At 46.2% G+C, this 17,890-nt stretch overlaps 2 protein-coding genes across 2 annotated transcripts; both read left to right on the forward strand.

Moving 5' to 3' along the window:
* The first annotated feature begins 4,972 nt into the window (after positions 1-4,972).
* LOC144726316 (globin-like) lies at positions 4,973-8,686 on the forward strand. Its single transcript, XM_078604915.1, has 3 exons — positions 4,973-7,427; positions 7,764-7,995; positions 8,400-8,686. The coding sequence occupies exons 1-3, from the start codon at positions 7,306-7,308 to the stop codon at positions 8,496-8,498; spliced, it is 453 nt and encodes a 150-aa protein (XP_078461041.1). The 5' UTR covers positions 4,973-7,305; the 3' UTR covers positions 8,499-8,686.
* A 7,268-nt stretch (positions 8,687-15,954) lies between these two features.
* Positions 15,955-17,377, forward strand: LOC144726319 (globin-like). The gene is made up of 3 exons (XM_078604917.1): positions 15,955-16,103; positions 16,440-16,671; positions 17,089-17,377. Exons 1-3 carry the CDS (start codon positions 15,982-15,984, stop codon positions 17,185-17,187), a joined length of 453 nt encoding a protein of 150 aa, XP_078461043.1. The 5' UTR covers positions 15,955-15,981; the 3' UTR covers positions 17,188-17,377.
* Positions 17,378-17,890: the final 513 nt, after the last annotated feature.

Raw genomic sequence — 17,890 nt, forward strand, 5'->3', positions numbered from 1 at the left:
CCGCTGCTTCCAGTGGATGTGCCATTTTACGCCGCTAATGGGGGATCGTTGGGCATTATCGGTCAGGTTAGGGCGTCCATTTGCATTGGAGATATCAAATTATCGGGACCCGTTTTCGTTTCGTCTTCTTTGGCAGTTCCGTGTCTTTTGGGCACTGACTTTTTGGCTAAAATGCCCATTAAAATTCTTATCGATCAACGATGCATTGAACTGCCATCGGGTCGCCGGATTTCATTTTTGACGGGCCCTACTGACATTCGGACGGCGTGCGCTACGATACAAGCGGTGGCGACGCAGACAGTGCAAGTGCCCCCGGGTTCACAGATGTTGATTCCCCTCCGGTTGCGAAAACCATGGGTGAGGGAGGCTTCGGGACAGAGTATGCTTTTGGGTCCTTCTAACAAGGCTGTCGGGGGTCTTGATTTATCGGTGGCTCACACTTTGGTGCGGGCTGACAGGGATCCGTTTGTGATGGTTTTGAACGCGGGGTCGCGACCAGCTGTCATCCCGCAGGGCACCGTGCTGGCTCACGCGGCGCAGGTTCCTGGGGATGATGGGTTGGTTGCGCAGGTGGGCTCGAGCCCCGCGCGGAACGTTGAGCCAAGGGAAGACCTTGAGTGGGTCCATTCGTTATGTGCCGCCTCGGACGATTTGTCGGCGGCGCAGTTGGGTGCGCTGCGCGAGTTGCTCATTGAATTCTCTGATGTATTCAGTAAACATAAGTATGACATTGGGTGCACGGATTTGTTGCACCATCACATTGAAACGGGCGATGCGGCGCCGGTCAGGCTAAATCCCTTCCGACTGAGTCCCGTGGAGAAGGAACATGTTCAGTCGGCTGTTAACGATATGCTAGAAGCCGATATTATTTCACCCTCCTCTAGCCCGTGGGGAGCGCCTATTGTGCTGGTTAAGAAGCAGGACGGGTCCCTGCGATTCTGCGTTGATTTCCGTCGCCTGAATAAGATCTCTGTGGCTGACGCGTATCCGCTCCCCAGGATGGATGAGTCCCTCGATGCATTGTCTGGTGCGCGATATTTTTCGACTCTTGATTTGTTATCGGGGTTTTGGCAGTTGCCGCTCGACGAAGAGTCGAAACCTAAGACAGCATTTCGGACTCCAGGGGGGCTGTTCCAGTTTAACCGGTTACCCATGGGACTTCACTCCTCTCCAGCGACGTTTCAGCGACTTATGGAGCTGGTTTTGTCGGGCTTGCAGTGGGATACATGCTTGATTTATATGGACGATGTCATTGTTTTCAGTAAAACGTTTGAGGAACACCTCCGGCGATTGAGAGGGGTGTTCTTGCGAATGCGATCGGCTAAGTTGAAATTTAAACCGGCCAAATGTCACCTCCTTCGTAGGTCCGTTAGATACTTGGGTCACATTGTCGATTCTTCGGGGATCTCCACCGATCCCGCGAAGACGGATTGTGTCGGTTCGTGGCCGACACCTACGTCCGTTTCCGACGTGCGTAGTTTCATCGGGTTTGCTTCTTATTATCGGCGGTTCGTTGAGCACTTCGCCACTATTGCAAAACCCTTGCACGCTCTAACGGCGAAGGGAGTGAAGTTCAAATGGGGACCGGAGGAGGAGGCCGCGTTTCGCTCCCTCCGGGACGCCTTGGTGGGTGCCCCACCCTTGTGTTATCCCGATTTTGCCAGTCCCTTTTTGCTGGACACGGATGCTAGCAACACGGGCATTGGGGGGGTGCTATCCCAAGTCGTTGGGGGTGTCGAAAGAGTTGTCGCCTACGGTAGTAGGGTGTTGTCTCCGACGGAGCAGCGCTACTGTGTCACCCGTCGCGAGCTGCTTGCCATTGTTTTTTTTGTGCAGCAGTTTAGGCCATATCTGTATGGTCGTCACTTTACAGTCCGAACGGACCACGCGGCGCTACAGTATTCATTGAGGGTCGCCCAGCCCTCGGGCCAGTTGTCGCGTTGGTTGGAAGTCCTCCAGGACTATCAGTTTACGACTACGTACCGTAAGGGGTTGCGACACACGAATGCCGATTGCTTGTCGCGGTTGTTGCCTTGTGATGAATGCGCGTGTTTGTCGGGATCGGCGCGCTGTAAACCGACGCTTGCGGGGGAGATGGGGGCACTGGCTGCGACAGCGGGCGCACCGAGTGGGGATGATTCCACTGCCTCTCAGGGTCGGGACTCGCTGCTCTCGCTGTCGCTCAGCGAATGGGGCCGCCTCCAGATGGCGGACAGCTCGCTGCTAGCATTGCGCCGCAAGGTTGGGGGTCCCGAGGGGGACCAGGAGCGTACCGGCTCCTATGTACTTGAGCGGGGCGTGTTATTGAAATGGGACAGTTTGTCCCGGCGGAACGCACTCGTGGTGCCTTCCGCTGTGAGGGGGAGGGTTGTCTTGGCGGCACACGAACGCCTCTTGCACTTGGGAGTTAACAAGACGCTTGCCCTGCTTCAGCGTGACTATTACTGGCCGGGAATGGGAAGTGATGTGGTGCATATTCTGAAGGGGTGCGTTGAGTGCGCCAGGCGTAAACCACCGGCCGTGGCAGCTAATCCACCGCTGCAATCTATTCAGGTCTCGCGTACCAACGAGCTCGTTGCACTCGATATTTTGGGGCCCTTCCCAGTCACGCCGAGAGGGAATAAATATTTGTTAGTGGGGGTCGAATACTTTACCCGATGGCCTATGGCGTGGCCTCTCGCTAACCAGTCGGCAGCGGCTGTGACGGATGCCTTCGTCCAGGGCTATGTCCTGGACAAGGGGGCTCCCGAACGCCTGCTGACCGACCAAGGTAAAAATTTTTCGAGTAAATTGTTACAAGAGGTGTGCGATCTGTTGGGTACCAAGAAGGTGCGTACCTCCCCGTACCACCCGCAGACTGACGGGATGGTGGAGAGACTCCACAAAACCTTGACTTCCATGCTGTGCCAGCAGGTGTGCGAGGCACATGTAGATTGGGACCTGCAGGTCCCGGGGGTCCTTGCCGCGTATAGAATGGCCCCCCATGCAGCTACGGGGTTTTCCCCATTCTATTTGATGTACGGTCGGGAAGCTGACCCGCCAATAGAAACGCAACTTGGCCTGTCCGCTCCACGAACTAATTCTAATTTGGCAGAACATATTAAGTTTAATATTCATAAGCTGACAGAGGCGAGGGAGGCCGCACGGCTTAATTCGCGGGCTCGCCAAATTGCTAATGAACGGTTGCGGGCACGGAAGGTGTCCATGCACGAATGGAAACCAGGTGACAGGGCCTGGCTGCATTGCCCTCAGGCACCCTTGGCTACGTCGCCTAAATTGTTGAGACCGTGGAGGGGACCCGTGGAGGTCGTGCGCGTTGCACGGCCCCAGTGCGTTCAGATAAAGTGGGGAAAGCGCCGGTGGTACGTTCACCCCTCCCGACTGAAACCGTTCTCGCCTCCATATGGCCTCCCCTTGTGTCGTGATGGCCGGGCGTGTGACGTGACCGGCGACCCAGAGGGGGAAATGTCTCTGCCTGATCCACACGTATTGTCGCCTGATCTGCTCCCAGGTGTCTCGGAACTGACAGCTGCCGATCACCGGCGGCCGGATCTCCGCGGCGGGGCCGGCCCTTTCAGGCCCGTTCCGCGCCGTCTGGAGCGGCCGGAACCGCCGGACGGTCGTCAGTGTCCCGCCCCATACGATGGACCAGCCAGACGGACTCGCGCCAGGTCGTGCTACTTTGCATGACCTGCCTCGTGAGGAGTCGGGGTAGTTGGAGCGCCTCGTCACTGCGTGTAGTCGCAGGGACGTGGGGCGCGTTCGTTTCGAATTTGCTCGTATCGTGTTATTGTTGACTTTTCGCGTTCATTGTCAATCTGTACATAGTTATTCTTGTTGTTGTTGTTGTTGTTGTGTTATGTTACGGGGCACACTCGGGGGGTTATGGGGTTTTTTTTTGTTGGTTGTCGTTTTATCGTCGTGGTTGGTTGTTGTTAGCAGCCGGGCCGGCTGCGAGCTATGTGGGAGGGGGTGATGTAGTGGTGATACGCGCTGGGTGTATATGTCGTGTGCCAGCGCGTATGTACGGGTGTGTGTGTGGTGACGCGCGCTGACGGGGAGGAGCAGGCGTCAGTGCGCGGGTGGGGGTAGTGCTGCTGATTGGCTGTGTGCCGGTGACGCGCCCAGAGGGAGTGATCGGGTAGCAGCGCGGTGTGATTGGTCGGAGAGTGGAAACACGCGCTGAGCGGAACCGGATCGTGGGGATAGCGCGTGGGGATTGGGTAACGGAGGAGCGGTGCCGACGTTGAGGTCCGCATCCGCTCCGTCTCCCGGGAAGAAGGGGTATATAAGGTGATGCACAGAGGAGCAAGGGGCAGAAGTGGAACCATCTAAGAATGAAGACGAAGGTGTAGAGATAGAGCCCGGAGAGGAGAGTAATGGAGAGTAGAAGAGAGTAAGGTATAGTGTGTAGCCAGCGAGAGAGAAAGGTCTACACGAGCTGAGTAATGTATAGTGTGTAGCCAGCGAGATAGAACGGTCTACACGAGCTGAGTAATGTATAGTGTGTAGCCAGCGAGATAGAACGGTCTACACGAGCTGAGTAATGTATAGTGTGTAGCCAGCGAGATAGAACGGTCTACACGAGCTGAGTAATGTGTAGTGTGTAGCCAGCGAGAGAGAACGGTCTGCACGAGCCGAGTATGCATACGGTGTAGCCAGCGAGAGAGAACGGTCTGCACGAGCCGAGTATGCATACGGTGTAGCCAGCGAGAGAGAGGCAAAGTCTACACGAGGCGAGAGAGGAGAGTGTAGCAGAGGCGCAGAGTCTACACGAGGCGAGAGAGGAGTGTAGCCGAGGCGCGGAGTCTACACGAGGCACAGAGAGCCGGCAGCACAGAATCCTGAGTCAAGAGAAGTGCGGTGTGAAGAAGAGAGGCCACGCGTTGTATTGTTACAAGTCAAGATTTAATAAAAGAAGTGTGTTCCCGTCAAGGAGTTTCCTGCCGTCATTTTCCAATACTTCACAAGTAACAAGCAGAGATTAGGAGCACTCCCTTTAAGAGTCTGCTCCTAATCTCAGCTCGTTACCTGTATAAAAGACACCTGGGAGCCAGAAATCTTTCTGATTGAGAGGGGGTCAAATACTTATTTCCCTCATTAAAATGAAAATCAATATATAACATTTTTGACATGCGTTTTTCTGGATTTTGTTGTTGTTATTCTGTCTCTCACTGTTCAAATAAACCTACCATTAAAGTTATAGACTGATCATTTCTTTGTCAGTGGGCAAACGTACAAAATCAGCAGGGGATCAAATACTTTTTTCCCTCACCGTACGTCCCAGCCCCATATTGATTACATTATGAAGAAAATGAAAAAAAGATTTAATCGTAGGAAAAACCATTGCTTTCCAATTTGATTACACCTGAAAATTGTTGAAGCTATCATTCCATCACTGTTTGACTCCGGTGATGCTGCTTACATATCAGCTACTAATGAATCACTAAACAGAGTAAACCCGCATTATCATTCTGCTCTTCAATTTGCACTGGCTGTATCATACAGGACCCACCATTGTAACCTCTACATAAAATCCAATCTCATTACCTGATGCAAGAAGAAATCTACATTGGAACCTGTTCATACAATAATCGCATTCTGAAATCAAAGAAACCTTAGATGTCCATCTAATTTCCTTTTAACTATCTCAAGAACGAAAAAAAGTGACCAAGCCTTTGCAGCACCAACGTAATGGAGCAACCTTTTTTTGCTCCCTAAACATCAATCTTCAACAACTATTCTGAGACAGATTAGTGATGGATACAGCCACATTTGCCAATGTGATTTGTAGAGTTGATTCTGAACAATGTTTCGAGTTCCAATTTTATTTAGGCGACTGTGTGTTGTCTTGGTGTGGTCTTGGACGGTTTTTGCTGATGTTTTACTGCCTTTCCCAAGCTTAGGAATGTATGTACTCATGCAATTTGAACTTACACACTTAACTTTTTAAGGGGTGCCACAGTGGTGTGATGTTATATTCCTCACCTGGTATGCAGCAGGTCAGGGGTTCGATCCCGACCCTGACACCTGTTTATTTGGAGTTTGCATGTTCCCCTAGTGATCGCGTGGATTTTTCTCCGGGTCCCCTAGTTTTTCCCTTCACATTTAGAATGCTGGATCTAGATTATTTTGATTAAATTGCTATAAATTTTAATATAAGACACATCCTTGAGCAATCATGTGGCCAGGTCGCTTCTGAAAAAGAATAAAATAGCTCAGTGGGCTTTACCTGGTAAGATAGAAAGTGTAGTTGTATTTGTATATGTATATTTGTTATGATTTGTTCACCTTTTCTATACTTCGCACTTCGGTCGTGTTTTTGTATTGTTTGTTGTTGTTGTTTTTGCAAAGTTCTGACGTGCCCCTACTGGACATCTGTGAGAAAGAACTTTATAGCTCATCGGATTCCTCCAGTATAAATAAATATTCTGACTCTCCTGGACAAATATTTTAGCTATGATTAAAACCACAAAGGCGGCCATTCATTGTAACACCAAAATGCTGACAGACGTTAAAAGCCATGAATATTTTGCAAAGCACAACAACTTTGCAAAAACCATATCTGGAACAACCTGCAATATCACTTAAATAACATTTCAAGAACCAACAGGGAACATGAAATTCCCATTTATGCGATTCACAACATATGTCAATGATGACTCACAATGAATTCACACTGGCGGATTGCTTAGTTACCGACAATATAAAATGAGGGCTTGGATTAAATATGAACCAATTATAACATAAGAGCAAAAAAATATGAAAATTACTTCAATTGGGTTACATGAGCCCACTAACATTTTATCATGAAATACTAAATGTGCTTAGGAAGTAACAATGATTTTTTTAAAAAGCCTTTATATTTTCACACGTATTTAGCCACGATATATTTTATCAGAATTTCGCAGAAGACAGTCCCGTTACGACATTTGTTATTTCTTCACTCACAGCTGACAGTGCATATTGGCCCATAACCATATTGCAATAAAAAAAATTAGTCTAAAAACTTTGTTAAAATAATCCTGTAACCTCTCTATATATTAATGAAAATCATAAAAATGGAAAATGCAATCTAGCATTGAATTCATGAATATTTCAGATTTTGTTATAAAATGTATTTGGTATTTCATTTCATCGTTTGTTTTGTTGTTGCTGCAATCATTTCACATTATCTGCATCATCATGTATGATATTGGGAAAACGCTGATAAAATGGATATATAAGGAGGTTCTCAGATGAGTGGCTCATCACTTCAGACTCCCTTCGCAGGATCATCGCCGATCACCTCCAACAGCAATCACCATGCCTATCGTCGACTCTGGAAGCGTTGCGCCTCTGAGCGCTGCTGAGAAGACTAAAATCCGCAGCGCGTGGGCCCCTGTCTACTCCAATTATGAGACCTCCGGTGTGGACATCCTGGTGAAGTAAGGCAATCTTTCGTTATGTGAAATGAACACCTTCAATTAATACATTTCATAATATAAAAACAGCAATCGTGTTGTGACGGACAGTGGGAACGAAAAGCAATTGTGCTGTTTTCATTGTGATTACTCTATATAAGGTACACGAATTATTCTAAAAATAAATATTAAAATAAAAATATGTCGAAGTCGCGTAAAAATTACTTGGATTTTTGTCATTACCATTTTCCCCAATAGATTGCGTCTTCTGCTGCACAAACAATATTTTGTTTATGGTGAACTGTCTGGCTCACTTGACAAATCCATTTAAATCACGGAATGTTCCTTCCTCCAAAACAGGTTCTTCACCAGCAACCCCGCTGCTCAGGAATTCTTCCCCAAGTTCAAGGGGATGACTTCTGCTGATCAGCTCAAGAAATCCGCGGACGTGCGCTGGCACGCCGAGAGGATCATCAACGCCGTCAACGATGCCGTGGCGTCCATGGATGACACCGAGAAGATGAGCATGAAGCTAAAGGATCTGAGTGGCAAGCACGCCAAAAGCTTCCAGGTGGACCCCCAGTACTTCAAGGTAACGCATGCAGTGAACATAACGATCACTACTGGTTGGCTCTTGGGTGACTACTGGCTACAGCTGTTAGCAAGATTGGTACAGGGTCACTAAAGAAGATATATCTCAATCCCTCTTACATAGTGCGTTTGGATCCACCAAAAACGTAATAAAGAGTAGTTCCATAAAAATGTATTCTACTCAGTAGGTCTGTAAGGATCCCCCACTCTTCCCTATTTGATTCATTTTCACAATTCATTCAGTAATAATTGTTATGACCTAGTGGCAGCAGGGATCATAGATAGCCATTTTTACACAAAGTACAGAAGTTGAAAAAAAAGTTTTACATTCACTATTAGATGCTTGTGTAATGAAAGATAACCTATTTTAATTGCCAAATCGAATTTTCGCTGATGTCTTTTCAGGTCCTGGCCGCGGTCATTGCTGACACCGTTGCCGCAGGCGATGCCGGCTTCGAGAAGCTCATGAGCATGATTTGCATCCTTCTCAGGTCCGCCTACTAAACCAACGTTCACGGCCACTCCTGCAAAACTGCTACCCAACTGCCTTTGCCACATGATTTGCACCAGTTTCTGTTGACAGAGATAACGAATGTCTTGGAGAATGAAGCATCTTTCCGAGTTGTTTTTGTCAATGACAATAAATTGAATGTAACTTTCCAATGAAAATCAATAAAACTTCCATGCATAAATTTTTTGGAATGTGTGCAATTTTAAAGTAGTTGTTATAATGAATGAAATGTGTGACCTGCGTTGTGTGGATGTTGCTGTGGTGTAATGGTTGACATATCTCTCAGTGGCAGTGTCAAAGGAGCAACGTTTGAGTGACACTTTACCAGAAATATCAACAGTGGCTTGGCTGTTGAGTGTGCAGGCAGTGCAACTAAGCTGGGGCCCATAGTCTGGAACAATTGAGGCACCAGGCTACGAAGTGGGCATGGGGGAAATTGGTCAAGGGGCACCTAGGCCGAGACTTGGCATACTATTCCTTTGATTGTCCTCAATAGCTGTATTACAGCTGAACAAATATAAGCTAACACTTTTTTAAAACTGGTCCATTTTTCAGAACAGAAAGAATTGTCGTAAGATTGCGATGTTTGGAAAAATTATTTTATCGTAAAGTTGATGCCCATTTGTTTATAGATTGGGGCCATTCCAGGCGTGAGAATTATTACTTTTTTTGAGATAATAACACATTTAGGCCTACTTCGAGTAGCCGAGATGGCCCATGAAGACCACCGAGGGCATACCGAATGTGTCTCATGCCCCTAAGCACTGCATGTTTGGTCCCGATACTGTAAGAGATTTAACACCAATGACTTTGCAAATAACTCCTCTACAAAAACAATTCTGGACATCGGTCTGTGCCACTGTGGGGCATTACTAGCCGTGTGTCATTACCACATTTATTTGGAATAGATACAATTGTAATAACCAGAAAACCGCAGCATTAAAATAACGGGATCAAGGAGATGCAAGGCTAATTAAACAGAACAGCAGTGAATCGGCAGAGTTGAAGTGAATGTACAGTTGTAGTGACATCATGGATGTCACTGTGTGGTGCCGGCCCTAGAGGGGCACGGCGTGCGATGTACTCACATCGCGGACATCACGTATGTAGCGACATCGTGAATGTCATTGTGTGATGCCGGCTCTAGCGAGGCATGGCGTGCGATGCATTGTCATCGCGGACACTCCGTGGGTGGGTATAGTACCAGCCCTAGAGGGAGCTCGGTGAGCGCTGAGATAGCGCAGTGGCACCACGCATGGCGTGCAGTGCTGATGTAATGTAGTAACTCGGCGGGAGACGACTTCACGGGTAACACACTCTTTTATTGAAACCAACTATAGTTACACGGGTGACCAACACCCACTTAGTTACTCGGGTGACCAACACCCACTTAGTTACTCGGGTGGCTTACACCAGCCTAACCCACACGGTTCTCCTGGCTACACCTACACGGGCTCTTACGCCCCGTAGCCTCTCGACACACACCCAGCCGGGGTGTCCGTCTCGACTCTGGGTCCCACAGTCCCGACCCACATGGGCGTCGGACCACGGGTCCCACAGTCTCGCCTCCGAGCCACACAGGGCCCCGGTCCTGACAAGGACGGCGGGACTAGGGGTCTCGGGGCTCTACTCCTTCAACTCCGTCTTCAATCTTCAACTGGTTAACAACAACCACGAGTGCTCTCGCGCGTCACCCTTTATACCCCTCCTGCGGACGTCGCTGAGAGCACCCATCCCATTTGACCAATCACTGGGCGCTGGCTACGATCCTCTTTTCCCACCTCGTGTCAGCGCGCCTCACCACCCCCGCCGCGCCGCCCGTAATCCCTCACTCCCGGCGCGCGCGTCCACACCACGCCCACATCGCGTGCCCAACCCCGCACCCCGTGCCGCCCCGTAATCCATCACTGTCGGCGCACGTCAACACCACCACTACACTGACTCCTACAGAAGGGAGTGGGAGAGTGTCAGCCATGGGATGAGGTTACCCTAGGCCATGGCACTCTGGTTGACCCTGGAAGGCACGTGACCAGTAAGATCTACACAAGGGCCCCAGGTGGGGGCTTGGGGGTGGTCACGTGTCAGAGTGAGATCCTACGGGAAGGGTCGAGAAACGACAAGAGGTTTCTCGAACGAAGGTGGTCTTGGTCAAGGGCAGGGCCAGCCACCACCCAGCAGCATATAAACCGGGTCCGCACAGGGACCAGGGTTTAGCGTTGCTGTCGTCATCTAAAGATCTATGTTCTACGTCCAAGAAGAAGTCACCAACACGAGGAAGTCACCAACACGAGGACCCCAGCTAGTGTCCTGTCGGTTGTAGCTACTCCCAGTAACTAGCGTAGTTAGCCTGGTAGTCCACCGCCATAGGTTATCTGGTAAAGGGGCAGTAACCCCTTTGTGTTGTGTTGATGTTAATAAATGTGTTGCCTCCAAGAAGTACGTCTGTGACTCAGTTGAATCCACTACACAGGTGATTAGGTGGCATTAAACCAAGGTGGATAAACACCTCTGATTAATACGGATAGCTACGTACGGCATGAAATAATTATTCTTTGGTTCTTTCGGTAAAGTCACGTATAAAGATAAAATGATACATTTAATTAAATACTAGCATACGACGTTTCGATTGCAACACAAGCAATCATCATCAGGTATAAATTAAATAGAAACACAAATCTAGTATACTTTGAAATGTAATGTAATACAACAGAGAGTCGGATAACATAACAGTCAACACCCTATCTGGTTGATTACGTTCTTCCTGAGAATGCTAAATTTGGGAGAGAGATTAAACACAGAACCAGAAACATATAGACAGACATATAAGCAGACAGATATCACAGAGATACATAGAGAGAGAGCAAACATAGGCACAAAGAGAAACTACGCCTCTGTGTCGAGGCCTTAAATAGAGAGAGGGGGGGCGGGGGCGGGGAGAGAGGGAGGAGTTAGAGAAATTAGCATGTCCATGAGTGGAAACGGTGAGTGGCAAGGTGTAAAAAGCTTGAGAAAGGGGGGCAGGGGCGGAGAGAGAGGGGTTAGAGAAATTAGCATGTCAATGAGTAGCACGATAAGTGGTACGGTACGAAAGCTTGAAAAAATTAGGAGGCAGGGAGAGAGACACAATAAATTAACTAACCTAGCAAAAAATTCGAAATGTAATGCAATGCAACACAGAGGGTCGGTCAACACACAATTAACGCATAGCCTGGTTGATTATGTTCTTCCAAAGATTGCTAAATTAGAAGTTAAGTGTGAAATTTGAAAAAACACAGACACGAAGACCGATACACAAGCAGAGAGAAACAACGAAAAACCCCAGAGAGAAGTTCAACAGATATACATCGAAGGTAGTATGAGACATGGTATATATGACGATGTTCTGCCTCACGGCAGGTGTTTTACTCCATGCGGGAGTTGGGTGTGAGTACACAGAACATTTCCTGTTTTGATGCTGAGTTTGGTCACGTGACCAGGAAGTTATGATTTGACAGTTTCAGGCACGAGGCTGGAGGCAGCCATTACACAGTTTAAGATAGCGGCACAAATCGCATCCTAGTGAAGCCAGCTGTAATTGTCCATTGTGGGACTTTAAGAAGCATTGGCTGTAAGTTCGATTATGTTCTTATAATACTGGGAATGCTGTTATAATGTTAGAATGACCGTTATAATGATGTAAATGCCTTTATAATGCTGTTAAATTGTTATCATAAATACGAGGCCTAGTTAACAACGAAGCCTGCAACTATTGTGAATGTTACTTGTAATTTAATAAGTCGAGTCAAACTTGTACCAAAGTAACTATATAGCGATCTTGAGAGCAAGGATGACGAAATATCTCATCCACAATTTAGTGTTATGTGTAGTACTGTACATCTGGGGTGCAGTGTGCTGATTGCACGATGTGGCTTTGTTTAGCAGAGTAGCTTGTTCTCTTGTATAGCTGTTCAGTGCTGTTGTGGGCGCCTGGTCCATCCAGGATCTATTGTTGAGAAACATGTTATCTAGGACAATGTCGTGATGCTGTAGTGTTCATGCATTGTGTTGATGTTTCCAACTATTAACAGATGTTGTATCTGTGCTGTGTTTTTCCATCAGTTTTACCTCGTTCAATTCAATAAATGATGTTTGGAGGCGGATGTTCACCCTGGCTCTGAGGGTTTATTGGAACTACTCAGCTAGCGGTGCAATGCAGCGCACAGCAAGGCCGAGACAGACAATAATATGACAAATGTATCAACCATTTATAACGTGCACAATCTTGCGAATGGACAAAGAAGTTTGAATATGAATTGGGAGGAGGTGATGCGGTCCATAATTTTAGACAGGACGAGACGTTCTAAGAGTTTTGAGACTGTTGATAGTTTTGCAACTGGACAGTAATTAACAGGATCATTTCAGTAGGAAACCATTTTATTGAGCAGTGGGGTCACATGGCCTAGTTTCAGAAAAGTAAGAAACATGCTGCATGGGGAAAGAGACAGTAATGCCAGATCAAGCGGATGCAACATAAATTAAAAAGATGAGTTTTGACATTCAGGAATGATGGAAAATGCAATTAAAAGGCAATCGCAAGCCACACTTGTTTAAGCAGTGGGGCTGGGCATGTGACCCTTATAAACAAGGATTGAATAGGTTGAGCGTAAAAAATCCCAAAAGATAGCTCGTTTAATATTCTTCCTGATTTTGCTTCAGCCGTGTAAATAAAGTAATTTCCAATCAGTGACCACATCATCTGTGCTAGGTATTATACATCAGCGAATTGTGTACAAGAATTCTGAAACAATCGAGTCAGGGGTAGAACCACACACCTACAATCTGGAAACTTTTGAAGGTGAGGATTGGTGGAACACCCAGATGTGTAAAACTCTTGACCTAGCTGGGCTGAGAGGCGGCCAGGAGTTACCTGCATACCAAATGGATGCATAAACACAACAGTGTAAACCTTGCGGTGTTATAATCCTAATGGTCTCATTTAACTCTCACACAAATAACTCCTTATTTTTAATTGAACACCATAGAAAGATTCAATGAGAACAATCTCCATTCTTTCACCAATTACTCAAATATTAGAAAAAATACTTAAATCACAAATGAACTGCATCCGAAAAAGTAAATTTCCTTCACAGTAAACAGTCTGGTTTTTGAGAGGATTACTGCACTACCACTACAGCAATGATGGATGTATCACAATCTCTTTTCAGTAAACTGGATAAAGGCCACTATTGCTGTGCACTATTCCTCAAATTATGAAAAGCATTTCATACTGTTGAAGAAGAGTCGGAGACTGATTAAGCACTTCTTTATTTCTCCAACGCACAGCAACACTCTTCCAAAACCAACCCCGAACACGCGTCTCACAGCCCCTTTTAACCCCTCCATCTCCGCCCTCGTTCCCAATAAACATCCACGTCTCGCACGCCTGGTCCGGGTGATGTCAGTGCCCTCTAACCCTTGACCCCCGTCTAGTGTTTTCCCGTGCGTGTGATTCGTGCGTGTTATACTGAGTGCGGAGATTTCATGTCTGTGTGCTAGGCCTCGGCAAGGTAAGGTAAATTACCTTTTTTACCGGGTAAAAGGGTAAAGGGTAAAGGTTTCGACATGCCAAGGGGTAAGGTAAAGGGTAGGGTAAAGGTAGCTCAGAAAATTACCCAGTAGGTTAAAGGTAGCGCGAATAATTACCCGGTAACTATAGTGTCTTGTTTACTGCTAAAAGCTCCGTGGCGCAGTCCGTGGCCTCTATTTTAAATTGCGATAATTGATGTCGGACCAGATGAAGACGGTCCACGTTCTTGAGGTAGAGGTACTAGAGGACGAGGATGCCAGCAACGGCATTTTTGGGGTTGCTGCGAACAGCAATCGAAAGAGGCAGTGGCATGCGTTCCCGTGGGAGCACACTCAAGTGGTTTTCCACCCACACGAACGCGTCGGGGTGGAAAGCCCACCTCAAGAAGCACAACGTGTGCGCCCCAGGCAGCGAGGTCAGGACGTCGGCGTCGGCTGCCTGAAGGTTCCGTCTAACTGGGCGGAGCGGCGCAGGATCTTATTGCCTGTCGTTCGTCCGAGGGCGATAGCAATGACTAACTTGATCAGGTTGTTGATGAGATCGCCATCGACCAACACTACTGGGATGAGGTTATGGAGGATGGTGTAGTCGACAGCCTCAACGCCCGATTCGAGAGTATTCTACATGAATAAAGTGCTCTACCTAGCATTTATCGTTATAAACCTTTTTTATGTGTTGTACCCCAGTCATTTCCCTGTAATCGGGTAATTTGTATGGGATAAGGGTAAAAGGTAGGGTAAAGTTAGGCTCGTTGCTTTTTACCTTACCTTGCCGAGGGCTATACTGTGGTGCGTGTGCGTGAGGGTGGCTCGCAGATCCCTTACATCGTTAACCATGATATTGTTTCTCACAAGACTTCGTCAACATACATTTTCAGACCATACAATAAAATTGTTTAAGAGCTACCTCTCAGACCATTCTCAAAAGATACGTCGTGAAAACATCTCGTGCAAAAATATTAAAATCACAAAGGGTGTTCTACAAGGTTCTGTGCTGGCTCCAATTTTGTACTCAATATATTTAACCAATCTTGACTCTTGGACAAATATTTTAGCTATGATTATAACCACAAAGGCGGCCATTTATTGCAACACAAAAATGCTGACAGACGTTAAATACCCATCAACATTTTGAAAAGCACAATAACTTTGCAAAAACCATATCTGGAACAACCTACCATGTCACTTAATAAACAATTTCAAGAACCAACAGGGAACATGAAATTTCCATTAATGCGATTCACAACATATGTCAATGATGACTCACAATGAATTAACACTGGTGGATTGCATAGTTACCGACACTATAAAATGAGGGCTTGGATTAAATATTAACCAATTATAACATAAGAACATAAAATATGAAGATTACTTCAATTGGTTTACGTGAACCCACTAACATCGTATTACACTGTCATGAAATACTAAATGTACTTAGGAAGTAACGATGTTTAAAAAAAATAGTCTTTGTATTTTTCCACGTATTTAGCCACGATATATTTTATCATAATTTCGCAGAAGACAGACCCGTTACGACATCTGTTGTTTCTTCACTCACAGCTGACAGTGCATATTGGTCCATAAAATATTGCAATAAAATTTGAAATCATAAAATTTTGTTAAAATCATCCTGTAACCTCTCTATATATATTGGTAAAATCATAAAAAGGGAAAATGCATTCTAGCATTTAATTCAATAAAAGTTCAGATTTTGTTATAAAATATATTTGGTATTTCATTTCATCGTTTGTTTTGTTGTTGCTGCAATCATTTCACATTATCTGCATCATCATGTATGATATTGTGAAAACGCTGATAAAATGGATATATAAGGAGGTTTTCAGATGAGTGGCTCATCACTTCAGACTCTTTTTGCAGGATCATCGCTGATCACCTCCAAAAGCAATCACCATGCCTATCGTCGACTCTGGAAGCGTTGCGCCTCTGAGCGCTGCTGAGAAGACCAAAATCCGCAGCGCGTGGGCCCCTGTCTACTCCAATTATGAGACCTCTGGTGTGGACATCCTGGTGAAGTAAGGCAATCTTTCGTTATGTGAAATGAACACCTTCAATTAATACATTTCATAATATAAAAACAGCAATCGTGTTGTGACGGACAGTGGGAACGAAAAGCAATTGTGCTGTTTTCATTGTGATTACTCTATATAGGGTACACGAATTATTCTAAAAATAAATATTAAAATAAAAATATGTCGAAGTCGCGTAAAAATTACTTGGATTTTTGTCATTACCATTTTCCCCAATAGATTGCGTCTTCTGCTGCACAAACAATATTTTGTTTATGGTGAATTGTCTGGCTCACTCGACAAATCCATTTAAATCACGGAATGTTCCTTCCTCCAAAACAGGTTCTTCACCAGCAACCCCGCTGCTCAGGAATTCTTCCCCAAGTTCAAGGGGATGACTTCGGCTGATCAGCTAAAGAAATCCGCGGACGTGCGCTGGCACGCCGAGAGGATCATCAACGCCGTTAACGATGCCGTGGCGTCCATGGATGACACCGAGAAGATGAGCATGAAGCTAAGGGATCTGAGTGGCAAGCACGCCAAAAGCTTCCAGGTGGATCCCCAGTACTTCAAGGTAACGCATGCAGTGAACATAACGATCACTACTGGTTGGCTCTTGGGTGACTACTGGCTACAGCTGTTAGCAAGATTGGTACAGGGTCACTAATGAAGATACATCTCAATCCCTCTTACATAGTGCGTTTGGATCCACCAAAAACTTAATAAAGAGTAGTTCCATAAAAATGTATTCTACTCAGTAGGTCTGTAAGGATCCTCCACTCTCCCCTATTTGAATCATTTTCACGATTCAGTTTGCAATTCCATTCAATAATAAGTTGTATGGCCTAGTGGCGGCAGGGATCATGGAAAGCCATTTTGCACGGAGTATATAAGTTTTAAAATAAAGTTTTACATTCACTATTAGATGCTTGTGTAATTAAGGATAACCTATTTTAATTGCGAAATCGAATTTTCTCTGATGTCTTTCCAGGTCCTGGCCGCAGTCATTGCTGACACCGTTGCCGCAGGCGATGCCGGCTTCGAGAAGCTCATGAGCATGATTTGCATCCTGCTCAGGTCTGCCTACTAAACCAACGTGCACGGCCACTCCTGCAAGACTGCTATGCAACTGCCTTTGCCACACGATTTGCACCAGTTTCTGTTGACAGAGATAACGAATGTCTTGGAGAATGAAGCATCTTTCCGAGTTGTTTTTGTCAATGACAATAAAATGAATGTAACTTCCCAATGAAAATCAATAAAACTTCCCTGCATCCAGATTTTGGAATGTGTGTAATTATTAATGAGTTGTTATAATGAATGAAATGTGTGACTTGCGTTGTGTGAATGCTGCTGTAGTGTAATGGTTGACAGATCTCTCAGTGGCAGTGTCAAAGGAGCAAAGTTTGAGTGACGCTTTACCAGAGATGTCAACGGTGGCTTGGCTGTTGAGTGTGCAGGCAGTGCAACTAAGCTGGGGCCCATAGTCTGGAACAATTGAGGCACCAGGCTACGAAGTGGGCATGGGATGAAATTGGACAAGGGGCACCTAGGTCTCGCCTAGGCATACTATGCCTTTGAACAAATATAAGCTAACATTTTTCAAAACTGGTCCGTTAATGCCCATTTGTTACCAATTTTAACGCATTTATTGTCGCTACAAAAATGTTTATAGCTTGGGGCCATGCCAGTCGTGAGAAATAATTATTTCTTTGGAGACGATAACACATTCAAGCCTATTTTGAGTCGCCGAGGTGGCCCATGAAGTCCAGATAATCTAAGAGATTTAACCC

This window comes from Lampetra planeri, chromosome 23 (genome assembly GCF_965212315.1).
Source record: "Lampetra planeri chromosome 23, kcLamPlan1.2.h2, whole genome shotgun sequence".
Taxonomy (NCBI): Eukaryota; Metazoa; Chordata; class Hyperoartia; order Petromyzontiformes; family Petromyzontidae; genus Lampetra; species Lampetra planeri.